At 40.4% G+C, this 17757-nt stretch overlaps 1 protein-coding gene across 3 annotated transcripts in view; it reads left to right on the top strand.

Annotated features, from left to right (window-relative positions):
* Nucleotides 1–17685, top strand: part of ZNF410 (zinc finger protein 410) — a 39081-nt gene extending 21396 nt beyond the window's left edge. For 2 of the 3 annotated variants that reach the window (XM_054715928.1, XM_008138848.3), the window contains exons 6-12: nt 1600–1750; nt 2241–2422; nt 7702–7791; nt 8236–8361; nt 9299–9439; nt 10884–11011; nt 17085–17685. In XM_054715928.1, coding sequence (XP_054571903.1) covers nt 1600–1750; nt 2241–2422; nt 7702–7791; nt 8236–8361; nt 9299–9439; nt 10884–11011; nt 17085–17123 — 857 coding nt within the window. In that variant the 3' untranslated portion in view covers nt 17124–17685. The remainder of the gene's footprint in view (nt 1–1599; nt 1751–2240; nt 2423–7701; nt 7792–8235; nt 8362–9298; nt 9440–10883; nt 11012–17084) is intronic. The other variant, XM_028141399.2, reaches the window with a different exon arrangement.
* The last annotated feature ends 72 nt before the right edge of the window (nt 17686–17757 follow it).

The raw sequence follows: 17757 nt of genomic DNA, 5'->3' as shown, positions 1-17757 counted from the left end.
TGTATGAGTGGAAAGATGAAGTCTTTATGCCTACAGCAGAATTACATGAATGTTTTTCTCAATTGATGTCCAACTATGTCTGAAAGAAAATGGAAGGAAAGGAGCACCACCTGCTACTTTGGAATATAAATACTTTTTAATTAACTGATTTATTTAAATTTAAGGAGGTACTGCAATGTGTGCTTCTCTCCTCCCCTCCTTTTATTCTGTTGAACAAAAAACTTCAGTAGATATTATCTCTCATTTTCTACAGTGTGGTTAGAAATTTTAAAATCTGCTGAGTTTTTGCATTCTTAACCCATTGTACGCCATAAGCATCTGTAGATGCAAGCGGCGGACCTTCCCCACATGCCACGTGAGTCTATTAAAAAAAAATGTTTTCCCTAAGTGGCAGCCCTGACCAACTTTAAAATCATTTTTCGTAAGAATTTTCAGCTCGCCCTAACCGGTCTGGCTCAGTGGATAGAGCGTTGGACTTCGGACTAAAGGGTCCCGGGTTCGATTCCGGTCAAGGGCATGTACCTTGGTTGTGGGCATATCCCCAGTAGGGGGTGTGCAGGAGGCAGCTGATCAATGTTTCTTTCTCATCGATGTTTCTGGCTCTCTATCCCTCTCCCCTTCCTCTCTGTAAAAAATCAATAAAAATATATTTAAAAAAGAAAAAGAAAAAGAATTTTCAGCTGAAAATATTAAAGAACACCCGAATTGTAATATATTTATTTTTATAATATTCATGGCAAATTGATTTTTTAAATTAAATTCAAAATATTTGGTGTGTGGGGATGATTTTCCTTTTGGACGCGTGGCAGTTAACTGGTTAAATATTTTATAACTGAAAAGGAGTGGTACAGAAAATTAGAAGGTGGCTCTTACTCTGTAGAATGATAGGAATAGCCAAATTGACTTCAGAAGATTGAAATATAAGAATGGCCATAGCCCTCACCGGTTTGGCTCAGTGGATAGAGCGTCGGCCTGCGGACTCAAGGGTCCCAGGTTCGATTCTGGTCATGGGCATGTACCTTGGTTGCAGGCACATACCCAGTAGGGAGTGTGCAGGAGGCAGCTGATCGATGTTTTTCTCTCATCGATGTTTCTAACTCTCTATCCCTCTCCCTTCCTCTCTGTAAAAAAATCAATAAAATATATTAAAAAAAAAAAAAAAAGAATGGCCATCTACAAAAGAAATTAACTACCATAAGCCTAGAACTAAGCCAGAATGGCTGTTCCTCCTTAAAATACAAGTTTGTTACCTACGACTTTAAGTCATCTTTTGTAGCACTCCACTCTGGGTGTTGATATATCTGCCTTCTCACCAATCTGTGTAATACAAAGTAGGTTTAACTCTGCTTTTTGATATAAAACCATTTTTGACATTTCTTACATTTGCCAAGAGGCCTAGTCTGTGCAACAAAGCATGATGGCTTTGGTAGTTCTCTGAAACACTCTCACTTCCTTTGTTAAATGGATACAAAGAGTTGGGGAAGATTAAGATAAGTATTTGATAATTGATGACTAGGAATGAAATATAGGAGCCTTGTTTGAACCAAACTATCTGAGCAGGGTTTTTTCCTGGATTACAAATCTGTGACTCTCTTATAGGAGAAAACGTCCACCTTGGTTCTGGTGATGGGCAACCCAAAGAATCTGGGCCCCTTCCTCAAGTGGAAAAGAAGCTCAAGTGTACAGTTGAAGGCTGTGACCGGACATTTGTGTGGCCAGCTCACTTTAAGTACCACCTCAAAACTCATCGGTGAGCAAAGCTGAGACTCCATACTTGGAGCCAAAGACATTGATGTTTCCAGAGGAACTTGTAGCCCCAATTGATAAATTAAAGGAAAGCAAGGGCTGCCACTCATCTGTGGTTAAGATGTCCTTTGTTCTTTAGTAGAAAGATCATCATCGTCTCATTTATCTCATTCTTGGCAAATATTTAATAAGACATTTGGCATCTAAATGAACTGCAGCAAGAGTTCTCAAATCTCACTGTAAATATAACTTCTTGGAGAACTTAAAAAGAATAATGCATAATCTTGGGCCCCCCCTAAACCTATGAAATCCGTATTTTGAGAAGAAGGGCCTGGGCATCTGTAGTGTTAACAAACGTCAGGGAACTTCAGTATATCCAGGTTTGAGATTTACTATCTGCCTTCAGAGTCAATTGGAGCTTTGACTTGTCCTCTCTAACAATAAGCATTTTTAAGTATGGTTGGTTGCTCATGCGTTTTTGTTTGTTTTTTCAGAAATGACCGCTCCTTCATCTGCCCTGCAGAAGGTTGTGGGAAAAGTTTCTATGTGCTGCAGAGGCTGAAGGTGCACATGAGGACCCACAATGGAGAGAAGCCCTTTATGTGCCCCGAGTCTAGCTGTGGTAAGCAGTTCACTACAGCTGGGAATCTGAAGAACCACCTGAGGATCCACACAGGTGTGTGCAACCCTAACCTTCCCATGGACAACTGTTTGGCTTAATGCTTGCTTGCGTATCCTTAGGAAAGGCTCTGAGGTGGAAATAGAGGCGAAGGTCTAAGGTTGTTGCTAGAACTATGAAAATGGAATTTCTTTTTTTCAGATTCCTCATGGCACTCTGCAATTCATTCAGTAACATTTCTTGAGCTTTCACCTGTGTGTGAGAAACAGTGTTAATTTCTGCCTCTAGGAGCCTAAAGTGTAGAAAGGAATATAAAACCTCTGACAGCAATGATATGATGAGAAATGGACAAAATAAGTCTTTCCAGATATCTTTGAACATTACACAACTGTAATTTGGGCATGAATATTGAGTCACAGAAACCTTACAGAGCCTGTTCTAGGCACTGAATGGGGTAAGATGGGGGAAATACAAAGGCAAAGATATAATCCCTGACTTTGAGGAGCTTGCTTGCTTGTTAGGGCCTCACAGCATGAGAAACAGAATAGAGAAATAACTTGTTCTGTGTCAAACAACATGTTCATATCAAAGCGGAAAAATAAAGATACCCTGGCTCTCATTCTGAGAAGGAGATATAAGGGGATAGGGTGACTTTCCAAGCCACTTGCCCAGCATGTGGTAAGTCTCTTGCCAGATCAGAGCTTACTCACTGAACTCAGACCACTGCCTCAGGATGTGTAACTCTTCTCTACTTTCTTGCCACTTCCTTTGTCTCTTCCTTGTTCATTCTTGCATGATTAAAATGACAGCAGGTACAGTTAAAGGGCATTTAAAAAGTACAAGCTGAAGCCACATTTGTTCCAGGTGTGATCCCCTCTAGATTGACATTACCATTGGCTGTGTTTTAGGGCAGAATAGCTCTGTTCTCAGCTCTTTCTTGAAAATGGAAACTATACTTGCTCCAAGAAAGCAGTTTGAATTAAAAAAAAAACCAACAAAACAAAAAAACTGCCCTAACCCGTTTGGCTCAATGGACTGAAGAGTCCCAGGTTCGATTCCGGTCAAGGGCATGTACCTTGGTTGCAGGCATATCCCCCGTAGGGGGTGTGCAGGAGGCAGCTGATGGATGTTTCTCTCTCATCGATGTTTCTAACTATCCCTCTCCCTTCCTCTCTGTAAAAAAATCAATAAAATATATATTTTTAAAAAACAACAACTAAGATAAACATGTAGCTGAATAGATTAGGAAAGAAGTAGAGTTCACCATGCCTTATTGTTAAGTACAGTGACTTCAGCCTTGTGCTACTCACCTTCTTTGTAGCTTTTCGTAAAACCGAACATCTTAAAATGCTTTCTTTTACTTCAGAGAATGACCTGATTTTCTCTCTTTATTCTGATTTTTACTAGCTCTCCCTTGTTAATCTTCCAGTTGTTCACCAATATCAGAATTTCCAGCTTCTTTCATTTTCACTCAGTGTGCTCTCTCATCGCATTCCCAGGCCTTAATTCAGTCACTTCTCCTAGGATGACTCACAGATCCAGGTCTCAATAATTAATATAATATACCTGGCTGGTGTGGCTCAGTTGGTTGATCGTCATCCGTGCACTGACTGAAAGGTTGCTGGTTGATTCCTGGTCAGGGCACATGCCTGGGATCTGGGCTCAATCCCCAGTAGGGGGTGTGCAGGAGGCAGCCAATTGATGTTTCGCTCTCATATTGATGTTTCTTTCTCTTCCTTCTTCTCTCTCTCTAAAAATCAATAAAAAAATCTTTAAAAAATTAATATAATAATAGAAGTTAGTATTTATTGAGGTAATTTAATATGTGCCAAGCACATATGTGTGTGTGTATATATGTGTATCTTATTTAATTTTCAAGGTAACTTTATTCATTACACACTGTATTTATTGATGAAGAAACAGAAGATTAGAGAATTACATAACTTGCCTAACATTATGCAGCTAGGAAATGGCAGAGCTGCCAATTTTAGTGGCTTACCAGGAGAGCTTACTATGCCAGGCACTATACTGAATACTTGTGTTATCTCATTTAATCCTCAAAATAATCTTTTGAGATTGTATTATGTTCATTTTATAGATAAAAAACTGATTCTTGGAGCCCCAGTTGGGTGGCCCAGTTGGTTTGAGCATTGTTCCATACACCAAAAAGGTTGCTGGTTTGATTTGATTTCTGGACAGGGCACATACCCAGGTTGCGGGTTTGATCTATGGTCAGGGCACTTAGGGTAGGCAACCAATCTCTCCCTTTCTCTCTCTCTCAAATCAATAAACATATCCTCTGGTGATGATTAAAAAAAACAAACAAACAAAAGTAATTCTTGGAGAGGTTAAATATCTTCCCCATACTAATAAGTGGTAGTGTCAGGATTTGAACTCAGGATCAAGTAACTCATGCTTTAACCATAATGCAACATTGCCTTTTAAGCCTCCTCTTCTCCTTTGTACTTTATCTCCACAAAATCACCACCCTCTCAGTGTCCAAATAGGGAGGCTGTATCTATTTCCTAGGCCAGCTTGATTCAGAGATTCATACTACTAGATTCTGTTTTCTAAATCCTCTATTTTAAGGTTATTAGTTCATCTCATTAAACATTTAATCTTATTTATTACTAGAATTTTCAGTTTTTCTGACATCTATTCATATTTTTGTATCATACACACACACACACACACACACACACACACATACACATATATATATATATATAAGATATTGTTCAGTATTTTGTTCAGTCAACAACTTTTTGAGTACCTAGCATTCTGGGGTAGGTGTAAGTACACAAATATGCTTTCAAAAAAGTTGCAGTCCACAGGAATGTCATAAACATAAAGCTGTGTGGTCCTAGCCAGTTTGGCTCAGTGAATAGAGCGTCCGCTGTGGACCAAAGGGTCCCGGGTTCAATTCCGGTCAAGGGCACATACCTTAGTTGCAGGCTCAGGCTTCTGGTTGGGGCTTGTGCAGGAGGCAACGAATCGATGTTTTTCTCTGTCTTTCCCTCTCTCTTACACTCTCCCTAAGAATCAATGGAAAATATCCTCATATGAGAAATAACAAAAACAAACAAAAAAAGAAAAACACCACGTGAAACTGTGTGGTGCAGTCTGAAAGAACAGGATAATCTAGAGCAGTGGCACTTCCTCCTTCAAGGCCAACTCCAGTGTTATCACTATGCCATCCTTACTTGCTGAGTAGGAGAAACTCATTCTTATGTTTCTCCTTTATTCTCACACCACCACACTCACAGCACTCTGACACCAAATGTGTGGGTTTTTCCCCACACCAAGCAATTCTCTGCAACACCAGCTGGGTGCCCTACTTGGAGGGAGATAGGTCAGACCTCACAGGTTAAGGGCTCAGACCCACAGACTGCTTCCACCCTACCTCTGATGCCAGCAGCAAGTAGTAGACTGCTCATAACTCCTCTCCGCCTTGGCTACAAATCAAGTTTTCATGATCCTCAGATTTTCAGATTTGATTATTTGTGAGATAGCTCACAAAACTCAGGGAAACATGTTTATCAATTTATTATATAATAAAGGATATGCTAAAGGAAACAGACAAACAGCCAGACAGAGAGAATATAGGTCGAGGTCTAGAAGGGTCCCAAGCACAGGAGGTTCTGTCCTTGTGCAGTTGGGATGTGTCACCCTCTCAGCATGTAGATGTGTTCACCAACCCAGAAGCTCTCTGAACCATGTGCTTTTGGGATTTTATGGAGGCTCCATCACATAGGCTGAAAATCCCAACTTTCTAATCATGGCATGGTCCAACCAGAAGCCCACAAAGAGTCACTTTTGCCGAAACCGGTTTGGGTCTGCGGACTGAAAGGTCCCAGGTTCGATTCCGGTCCAGGGCATGTACATTGGTTGCGGGCACATCCCCGGTAGGGGGCGTGCAGTAGGCAGTTGGTCGATGTTTCTCATCGATGTTTCTAGCTTTCTATCCCTCTCTCTTCCTCTCTGTAAAAAATCAATAAAATATATTTAAAAAAAAAAAGAGTCACTTCCTTTGAACAAAAGACATTGTTACCCAGGAAATTCCAAGGGATTTAGGGACTCTGTGTCGGAAACCAAGATCAAACCCAAATATTAGAACAAAAGATGCTCCTAGTGCTCTATCGCTTAAGGAATTTACAAGGGTGTTAGGAAACCTGCATCAGCAACTGGGATTAAAGACTAAATGATAGAACAGGAGTCTCCTAGACCCCTTATTTATAAGAATTGTAGGAGCTCTGTGTGGAGAACCAGGGGCAGAGACCAATGTATGTATTTCTTATTTCACACTTGCTGTTTTCTGAACTTGCCCCGGGCACGCTCAGTTTCAAGGCTCTGCTTAATGCTATTCCTTGTGCCTAGAATTTCCTTCCATCCTTGTCATCTTTTAAGACCAGCTTAAATTCAGCTTCTTTAAAAAAATTATCACAATCAGAGTCTCTTCCCTCTCCAAATGCTTATAGCCCTTTTTGTACAAGAATTAATATTGATGTTATTTATAAATACATTTCTCTCTCTCACACTAGTCTGTGACCCTTAGAGGATAGAGACTACATCTGATTTTTTTCACTTTCTATTTTGAAAAAATTATAGACTTACAGGAAATTGCAAAAATAGTACAAGGAGTTCTGTGTGTGCTTCTTCCACTTCCCCAGAAAGTGATATCTTATACAGTCATAGTACAATATCAAAACCAGGATGTTCACAGTACTGCCAGTTAGTCCACAGAGTAAGCTCAGTTTTTACCATGCATGTTTGATTTTTAAATAACTAAGTAATATTGTAGAAAAAATTTACAGAAAAGCGGAAAGAAAATAAGTCATCTATAATACCACTATGAGGATATCTACTTTTAACATATTTTATAGATTTTTTGTGTACTTTGCCTAAACATGTTTTTGTTTTCTTTATAAAATGAAAATATATAATATCTACTTTATAACTTTAAAAATCTGTTTTTTAATGGATCTAGAAACTGATTCTTAAAGAGAATTGGTATATAAGTTTAAAATCCTAGCGGCATGTATTACATACTGTTAATCTTGATGTCCTCAGAGGGGTATGGTCACTAAAGAAGGTAGGTCAGTGCAGTTGAGGGTCAGCTCTTGAGCCAGGAGGGAGAAAAGGGCATGGCAGTCTGGTGGGCTGTATACGAGCAGAACATTGAGAGGTGACATTTGCTAGATAGCCCAGTTGAAATTGTATAGCCTGAATTAAAGAAATCAGATTAAGTCATTGGAAACAGAAAACAGTTGGTGGGAAAAGAGAGTGAGAGAGAGTTCACCAGAAGACTGAGTCTTTATCTCATTTTCTGTTTCTAGGAGAGAAGCCTTTCCTTTGTGAAGCCCAAGGATGTGGCCGTTCCTTTGCTGAGTATTCTAGCCTCCGAAAACATTTGGTGGTTCACTCAGGTACGCCCACCGTTGTTCAGAACCACCAGGGTGAATGTTGAAGACGAGGAGAGTGGTGGCGGAAAGTGGATAAGGGGCTATTGTGAACCCAGGGTTGGAATCCTTGAGGATGGTACATATCCTAGAGATCTGTGGAAGCCTGTATGTGAAAAGGGAAGTAAATATTCTGTGTGGCTGCCATGACCTTATAGCAAAGATGTTTTATGAAGGCAACAGAACAATGGGTCTGGAAAGGACTGGGGGCTGGGAACAGTGAGGATGCTAAGTCTTCCTGGGGTACTTTTCCTGCCTTCTTACTGAAGGTTGAGAGGCTGGGGAAGGTGAGAAGTGGGAGAAGGAGCAGCCTCTTATGTAATTTAACCTTCTCTGGGCTTCTCCATCTAGGCCTTGAGTCCATTTTCTTGTCGTTTTGGCTCCCCTGTCTTAAACTGATCCCTGTTCCAGGAGAGAAGCCTCATCAGTGTCAAGTCTGTGGGAAGACCTTCTCTCAAAGTGGGAGCAGGAACGTGCACATGAGAAAGCATCACTTGCAGATGGGAACAGCTGGGAGTCAAGAGCAGGAGCAAACTGGTGAGGAGACAGGGTTTGGTGGGGCGCTGTTTCTTCTGGCCAAATAACTGGCATGCCTGGTCATCGGGAAATTTTCTGATTCTGTTTTGGGTAGAGACCTGGTCTCATTTGGAGGGCTAGTGGTTTCCAAACATAGCTATACAGTAAAACCCTTTGCAAGCTTTTAAAAAAATACATATATTTTTATTGATTTCAGAGAGGAAGGGAGAGGGGGAGAGAGAGAGAGAAACATCAATGCTGAGAAAGAATTAATTGATGGGCTGCCTCCTGCATGCCCCCTACTAGGGATCAAGCCTGCAACCCAGGTATGTGCCCTGACTGGGAATCGAATTGGCAGCCTTCTGGTTCACAGGTTGACACTCAAACACTGAGCCACAAGCTTTTAAAATATATACAGTATATTCATATTATCTACTCCTTCCCCTAAACTAAACTAAACCTGGTAAGTGAGGTTGTTTGGGAGTAAAATCCCAGAATCTGTAGTTTTGAAAGTTCCCTGAGTGAGTTGGATGGTAACTAGTGCTGATCCATGAACCAGTATTTGAGTATCACTATGATAAAGATTTCTGTATGGCAAGAGTTTAAGCATATTTTACTTATCAGTCATGACTCCCTTTTTAACATAAATTCGATACTTTTTGTTATTATTCCTTTTCCATGTCTTTCCTTAACCAGTTCTTTCACTCCAAACGCTCCTTTAAGGGCATTCATCCTATTTTATAAGCTAATTATCCAGCTCACAAGCCAGGGTGTTTATTCATAAGGCTGAACCCTTTCCTTGTAGGCTTATTCTTGCTTTCAAAAGTAGGTGAAATAGGAGGTGGTATCCAAAATGCAGGTTAATTTTTAGAAAGAAAAGGCAAGCTTCCTGTGAAAGAATGGGGACCAGGAGCAGCCTTGACTGCTGTATATCTCTCACATCCTATTCTCTGTGCAGCTGAGCCACTAATGGGCAGTAGTTTGCTTGAAGAGACTTCAGTACCCAGTAAAAACCTGGTGTCTGTGAATCCCCAGCCCAGCCTTGGTGGAGAGTCCTTGAACCTACCAAATACCAATTCTATCCTAGGAGTTGATGATGGTAAGAATTTCAGCTCTCCTTTATTTGGGGAAAGTGGGCTGCCACTAGAGACTAAGGAATGGGATTGCCTCCAAAATGGAGGTTTTAATTTCATTTCTTGTGAGTAGCTGTGGTATGATTGAGTAGCATTTGTGTTCTTTGTCTCTGGGATGGGTAAGTGTACTTAAAAAAAAATTAATTGAAAAGATGATGTAACAATAGAATAAAGAGAAAAAATTTTTAAGAAGAAGATTATCCATAATCCTAGCATCCTAGCCCAACTATTTCTATTTTTCCTATTGCAGTTATGGAAGAACTTAACTTTTAAAACATTTAAACAGAACATAACCAGGTTTTACAGAGGAGATATAAAGCAATTTCTCCATACCATCAAAAGCCATATCTTCAGGAGAAAAGAAAGGGCTCTCTAGGAAACATATGCTTCTCTCTGGTGTAGAAATTTCACCCAAGTTACACAGGCCAGGCCCTCTTCTCTGAAAAACGTAACAGGTGAGGTCAGCATGCATTTATTCAGTGCCTACTCTATGCCTGGCACCATGGGAAAGATTAAAAAGTAGAAGACAGGGACCTTAAATCTAGTTGAGAAGTCAAAACTTAACACGTGGGAAACAGAAGACAGTAATAAACAAATGTTAAATTATATGGTATAGTAAGGAAGAGCAGTGTAAGTTTAAAAAAGCCACTAAACTAAACTGAAATTTGAGGGCTAAGTGGTTTATGCATAAACTATTTCCAAAAGATCTTCATAGTGATATCACTAATGAACATTGAGTAAGTCTGAGATCTGTGTTTTAGTTATTCATATCGTACTCAGTCTATTTGGGGCATACGTGACCATTTCTGTGTAACTTCTCCATGGAGCCGACAAGGCCTTAGTGTGTGCTCTTTATTTACCTCTCCTCTGTTTCATGAATGATACCAGTGGCTAACTGAAGGATGAGGCACAGGAATTGCATGGAGGTACTTTGCCAGCCTGAAGGAAGAAAGTCGTAAGGGAGGAAGGGACACAAAGTAGGAGCTTTGAAGTGAAGCTAGGTTTAAGTTCTTGACTTGCACACATTGTGCTCTTTGTATCATTGGTGGCTGCTTTAAGGATCGCCTCTGGTTTCCTGATTTGCCTGCCTAAGCAGCTTTTGTCCTGTTTCCTACACAGTGTTAATCCAGTTAACAGTGATAAAGCCATATTACTCTAAATCGGCATATTAAAAACTGGTCAGCTCCTATATCAAGATTTTTTGCCTTTTCTTCCCATTCCCCTTTTGTAATATGGTACTTTCCAAATTCATTGATAATGATTTTTAGATAAGAATTAATTTGTAAGAAATACAGGAACATGGGATTCAGTTTTTCAGGGAACAGTTTTAAAATTCTTAAGAGGCTTGATAAGGCAGGTAGGTATCTGTGGATTCACTTTTTGTTGAAACATTTTTTTCTGCTGTTTCAGAGGTGCTTGCTGAAGGATCCCCACGTCCCCTGTCTTCAGTGCCTGATGTGACACGTCACTTGGTGACCATGCAGTCAGGGAGGCAGTCATATGAGGTTTCTGTCTTAACTGCCGTAAACCCACAAGAGGTAAATGGTCTCTTGCCCTTGTTTTGTTCCTGTGGAAACTAATGTGGAGAGTGATTGGGAATCTAGTTCAGAGGATTTGAAAAATTCTCCAATTTCAACTTCCCAGAAGCTTTGAATAGAATATCTTCCTTTAAGCTCAGAAAGGAGCCTGAGTTGTAGGGTTTCCTGAATTGAGAACTTGGTCAATTACAGGTGAGATTCTCAGTTTTAATTTTCTGTATTCACATGCCTTAATGAATATCTGCTCCTTTTTTTTCTGCCTATGAGGTGAGTTTGCTTTTATTTTTATAAAGAAAATAACATCCTTGGATAAAGTGGTACTTAAGCAAAAAAAAAGTACTGACAAATCATTTTTCAAAATTATTGTTCGTTTAAAAATATATATATATTTTATTGATTTTTGTTTTTACAAAGAGGAAGGGAGAGGGATAGAGAGTTAGAAACATCGATGAGAGAGAAACCAATCAGCTGCCTCCTGCACATCTCCTGGGAATGTGCCCACAACCAAGGTGTACATGCCCTTGATCAGAATCGAACTTGGGACCTTTGAGTCCGCAGGCCGATGCTCTATCCACTGAGCCAAACCGGTTAGGGCAAATTATTGTTCCTTTTGATAGGGTCATATGTCTAGAAGATACCAAGCTGAACCAACTGGTCATATAGAAATGTGTTCACTGGTTTATTGAATGAGAATCATCATCTAAATTAAAGAGGGATTTTAAGATCATTAAGAGCAAAGATGTGTCATTAGAGACCAAGGCTAAGATCGCTCACGGGCTCATATTCCCAGTTACTATATACAGATGCAAAACTTTGACAGTGAAGAAGGCTGAGAGGAAAAAAATGGATTCATTTGAAATGTGGTGGAGGAAAGCTCTTATGAACACCCTGGACCACTAGAAAGATGAACAAGTAGTTGCTAGAGAAAATTAAGCCTGAAACATTGCTGGAGGCAAAAATGACAAAACTGAAGTTGTCCTACTTCGGGCACATCTTGAGAAGGCAGGGTTCTTTGGAAAAGACAATAATGCTGGGAAATAGAAGGCAGCAGGATAAGAGGAAGACCAAACATGAACTGGACAGGCTCCATAAAAGAAGCCGTGGCTGAGTCTACAGGAGCTGAGCAGGGCTCTTGAACATCACTATGTTCACTAGGAGTTGGAGCTCATTCAGTGGCATATAACACACATGTCCATTGGTTCTTTCCTAAGTTACCTTCTCCTGGTTATTGCTTTGGAACATGTCTCAACTATATAGCCTTCCTTTATCTATTTTATCCTTGTTTATTTTTAAATCTTTATTATGGAAGTGTTCAAAGGGTATAGAGAGAATAGTATATCTTTTATAGTTGGTTGGTTTGAATTAGGATTCAAACAAGGCCCATACATTGCATTGCTTAATAATTCTTTTTTTTTTTTTAAATATATTTTATTGATTTTTTACAGAGAGGAAGAGAGAGGGACAGAGAGCCAGAAACATCGATGAGAGAGAAACATCGATCAGCCACCTCCTGCACACCCCCCACTGGGGATGTGCCCGCAACCAAGGCACATGCCCTTGACCGGAATCGAACCTGGGACCCTTGAGTCCGCAGGCCGACGCTCTATCCACTGAGCCAAACCGGTTTCGGCTGCTTAATAATTCTTAATTCTCTTTAAAATAGTTCCCTACACCCAACCACACTTTTTTTTTTTTTTTCTAGTATGGTTATCTATTTAAGGAATTGGGTTACTCTGCCTATAGAATTTCCGACATTCTGATTTTGACTGATTGACTCCTGTTGTTATTTAATATATTTTTCTATTCACAGATTTTCTAAAAGATGATAATTACATTTAGAGGCTTGATTAGATTCATGCTCCCCCTGAACCTCCGAGAGAATATTTCATACGTGGCATTCTTGCTTCCTATGACATCTCATCAGGAGACACATGATAATCAGTTGTTCTCCTCTTACTGATCTTAAGATTGACCAGTGAGCCCTAGCCGGTTTGGCTCAGTGGATAGAGCGTCAGCCTATGGACTGAAGGGTCCTGGGTTTGATTCCGGTCAAGGGCACATGCCTGGGTTATGGGCTCAATCCCCACAGCCGATCAGTGGTTCTCTCTCATCATTGATGTTTCTCTCTCTCTCTCTCCCTCCCTTTCCCTTTCTCTCTGAAATCAACAAAAAAATATTTTTTTTAAAAAAAAAAAGATTGACTAGTGAGTTAAGTAAAAACTTTGGCAAACATTATTGATCATGGCCTAAATCTATTTTTACATTAGAACTTGCAAAATGGTTATGTCCTAATTCTTTTTCCCTTTTTTTTCTTTTATAAAAGAAGTACTTTTTCTCACCAACTATTGGGTTGCTCTGAAAGTCAGTTCAGTCTTCTCTTTTACAAATTATTACCTGACAAAACTAATCTGCAACACTCAACCTTTTCTTTTTTTATGTTTGAAACTTTGGAGTTTTTCTCTCCTATACTGCTAAATACTTTTTTTTTAAAGTTTTTATTTTATTTTACTTTTTAAATGTTACTGGTTTCAGAGAGAGGAAGAGAGAGGGAGAGATAGAAACATCAATGACAAGAGAATCATCTATCTATGCCTCTTACACGCCCCCTACTGGGGATGGAACCCGAAATCCGGGCTTGTGCCCTGACCAGGATTCCAATTGAGACCTCCTGATTCATGGGTCAACACTCAACCACGGAGCTACACTGGCTGGGCAAAATCCTTTTTTTTTTTTTTTTTAATTGAAGCACTCCAAGCAACCCCAAACTAATGCCGGATGTATAAAATCATAATTCAGTCATCATACATTTTGTACCTAATATGTGTGAGGCCCTCTACTGGGTACTAGTTGTACAATGTAAATAAAATACAATGTCTGCCTCAAAGAACTTACAGTCAGAATTGGGACCTCTACCTTTTATAACTCCATAATTATGTAAATGGTGTCCCTGGAGTGGTGGTGTACAGAGAGGTTAGAATGGGAAGGGTGACAGATCAATAACTGGCAATTTTTACATGCTGTAGTAAGTGCTAGTCTTGGGGGAAGTCAGAGAATAAGTTTTAGTGTTTATATATTTTTTAATATATTTTTATTGAGTTCAGAGAGGAAGGGAGAGAGAAACATCGATGAGAATCATTGATTGGCTGCCTCCTGCATGCCCCACACTGGGGTTCGAGCTCACAACCCAGGCATGTGCCCTTGACCGGAATCGAACCTGGGACCTTTCAGTCTGCAGGCTGACGCAGGCCGATGCTCTATCTAATGAGTCAAACCGCGCCTCGCGAGCCACATGCGGCTCTTTGGCCCCTTGAGTGTGGCTCTTCCACAAAATACCACGTGCAGGCGAGCACATACAGTGCAATTGAAACTTCGTGACCCATGCGCAGAAGTCGGTTTTTGGCCTGGACGAGTCTATTTTGAAGAAGTGGCGTTAGAAGAAGTTTAAGTTTAAAAAATTTGGCTCTCAAAAGAAATTTCAATCGTGGTACTGTTGATATTTAGCTCTGTTGACTAATGAGTTTGCCGACCACTGGGCTAGGGCAAGTTTTAGTGTTTGAGATCTGAGGGATGATAGCAATAATCTTGATGGATAAGTGGGAGGGGTTGGAAGGAAATAATAGGCATAAGGATAGCAATGTGTACAAAGGCAGAGGATGAGAGGGAACAGGGAACTATGGAACCACAGAGGGTTGAGTATGATGGGAGCTGGAATGGAAAAATGGGAACAGGAAAGATAAGCTAGTCCCTGTCTTGAAGGGCCTTCCAGGACCTGATTGTATCCTGGGGGCAGTGGCAGCCACTGCATAGTTTTAAGTGAGGTATGATATGGCCTGATTTGTGTGTGCAGAAAGGCCAGTAATAGTGCATTTGTTCTCTTGAACCTAGGCACATGGGTCATGGAATTGACCTCAGAGTGTCCATGTCCAGGTGATGCCCACTTACAGCCTCAGGCAGACACAATAGCATAGGCCACCTAAGAAACAAAACTCGGCTTTCACCCCAGGAGAACACTAAGGATCTATAGTGACTAGTTTCATAATGGAAGGACCCGACACTTAATAGGAAAATATTAACACAAAGTGGGAAGTGCTGCCCTTAGATGTAACTAAAAATCCTGTACTATCACTTTTTCCTCATGGGTCCTTGTATATTTATTAACACACTAGAGGCCCGATGCACGAAGTTCATGCAAAAGTAGGCCTTCCTTCCTCCGGCTTCCCTCTGGCACCCGGGACCTGGGCTTCCCTCGCAGCCCCCGCTTCATCCAGAAGGATGTCCAGTCTAATTAGCATATTATACTTTTATTATTATAGATTACCATTATTACCTTCACTATTACCATTATTGCCTTCCTCTTACAACACTGCTTACCCTCCTTTTCCTTTCTCAGGGTAGGCTTATCACATCCTCCAGTACCTTAGTTGTTTTCAAGCTACAAGCCCCCAAGGCGCCAACCTTAGTCCTCTTCCTCATCAAAGGTCTAGGTACTAACTGACCATTCCTCCAGTCATTGAGGAAGGTTGATTCTTTGGGGAGACTCAGATGCCAGAGAAGGAGAAGGCAATTTGCAACTCTAAAACAACATATGCCCATTCCAAATTCTGTTTTTGGAAGTTACCATGCATTATATATTACACCTGTAAGAATCTACTGATGCACCAATTGGACTCCTAGAAATATGCTCTAAAAATAAAAATAACTTATCAAGAATATCAGAATAACCAAATCAAGTATCCACAAATTTCATGGAAAATATATCAAAACTACACCTCATTCAGATGGTGCAGATTGGACAATTTCTGTCTTCCCTCAATATTGCCAGGTCTCCCAAGAATCAGAGGACTCATTGTGCAGGCCCACTGGGACCCCAGGGCTTTTGGACCTGCCAAATACAGGTCATCCTAACTGGGGTCCCATGTCACAGAGTTCACATTCTATTCATTCATTCATTCATTTATAGAAACATTGATTTGTTGTTCTACTTGTCCTTTGATTGCTTCTTGTATGTGCCCTGACTGGGGATCAAACCTGCAACCTTGGTGTACCTGGATGATGCTCTAACCAACTGAGCTACCTGGCCAGGGCGAGTTCACATTCTTGAACTCAAGAACCAGTATAAGTGATTGCCAGCTAGTTTGACTATATCTTAGCATGTTTTCCAGATAAAACAAATTACAAATTCTATACCATTTCTCATAAAATGCCATTGCTAAGTTTTTGAGTTCAAACATCTGAATCTTGGCCTAGATTAGAAGCATACCATTCTTACATCCCTACCACACAGCATCAAATGAAATCTGTGCTTTAATTTGTTTAAATGTCTTTAAATTCTGTACTGTTACATTCTCTGTAAACTACCTTCATCCACATTGAGGTCAACAAGTAAATACATCTCCAGGTCAATAATTTATCTGATTAGATTTTAATAAGCCAAATTTGTATGCTGAATTTCACTGTATTCCTATCTCATTTTCTTTCCATAATAAAATGGAACCCAGTTCCATCAATTATTATACAAAACCACCTTTCAACAAAGTGTAGAGCAGAATGTCCATGTTAGCTGCCACCCTGCTGGAGTCTCAGGCTTGTCTCACTTCATCACAGGAGAGGTATTCCTTAAGCCCAGGGAATCCCTGGAGTTCTTCTGAGTTGGGTCTAGCTCTCATATAGAACTCTTTGGGAATAGCCTTCCATTCCTTTTATTTCTAATCGAACTTGCAGCCTGTACTTGAGCTAACACTGACATAAGATTTTTGGTCTCACCATTTCTAATTTCCCTGTAAGTCATAGATTCCTCCTTCACTGACTAGTAAGTATACGAATATGCGAACAATAGTTTGACTTATAGACTCAGGACATTTTATTGCCGTAGGGAAAATGACAGCATCATGAAGTGTCCACAGTGCTGTCTCAAGGCCAGTATCTGCATGGCTCTTGCTTTGGAATTAGATATCCTTGACTCCGCCCCTGCAGTGCATTCCCCACTCCCACTCATAAACCTTTTACTTAGTATGAATTACTTTTCTTTTATTCATCGGTACCCTATTCCAGATTTTGTTGTACTCTTTTACAGTTACTCAACCAAGGAGATTTAACTGAAAGACGGACATGAGCATGGGTACTGAATCCTGAAGAGCAGCTCTATCTGATCCCAGCGAGCAATAGTGGGAACAACTTGCTTATGGCTCACAATCTGCCAGAATCAAAATGAATCTGTGAATGACAAGACCCCGCTTTTTCCTCTGTGCATCTTCCCTGGCAAAGAAGATGAATGCAAGAGAGCTTCTCTTCAGACTCTCATCTGACCCAGAAAAGGAAGAAAGCAGGGAATGTGGGCTAGGTAACTGTACCTACCTCTCTTCCCACTGGAAAATTTTGGGATGGACTTCTCCCAAAAAATGAATTTGATTATGTGTTGGCTGACGTATCTCAGTATAACTATTGAGAGGAGATTTTCCTATGAAGAGCTACCATCCCAGCCTCTGCTGTCTTATCACGTGGATGAACTAAGTCCTGCCACCAACCATAAAACTTCACCAAGAAGTTGAGCTTTCAAGATGCCTTGTTGCTTTGGAGAAGGGAGTGATGTCAGTTCTGTTGTGATATTCTCCCTTTAGCAACCTGAGACACTCTCCGCCAGTGGGCTGCAAAAAAATAAATTACTTGAATCCCTACTTGGCCCAGGCTGAGGTACTATCTTGTCCTATACACCTCTACTTAGTCACTTTGCTTCTTTGTTTATGGAA

Source organism: Eptesicus fuscus, chromosome 5 (genome assembly GCF_027574615.1).
Source record: "Eptesicus fuscus isolate TK198812 chromosome 5, DD_ASM_mEF_20220401, whole genome shotgun sequence".
NCBI classification, from domain to species: domain Eukaryota; kingdom Metazoa; phylum Chordata; class Mammalia; order Chiroptera; family Vespertilionidae; genus Eptesicus; species Eptesicus fuscus.
The sequence above is the reverse complement of the archived record's forward strand: the minus strand, read 5'-3'. Positions and strand labels throughout refer to the sequence as shown.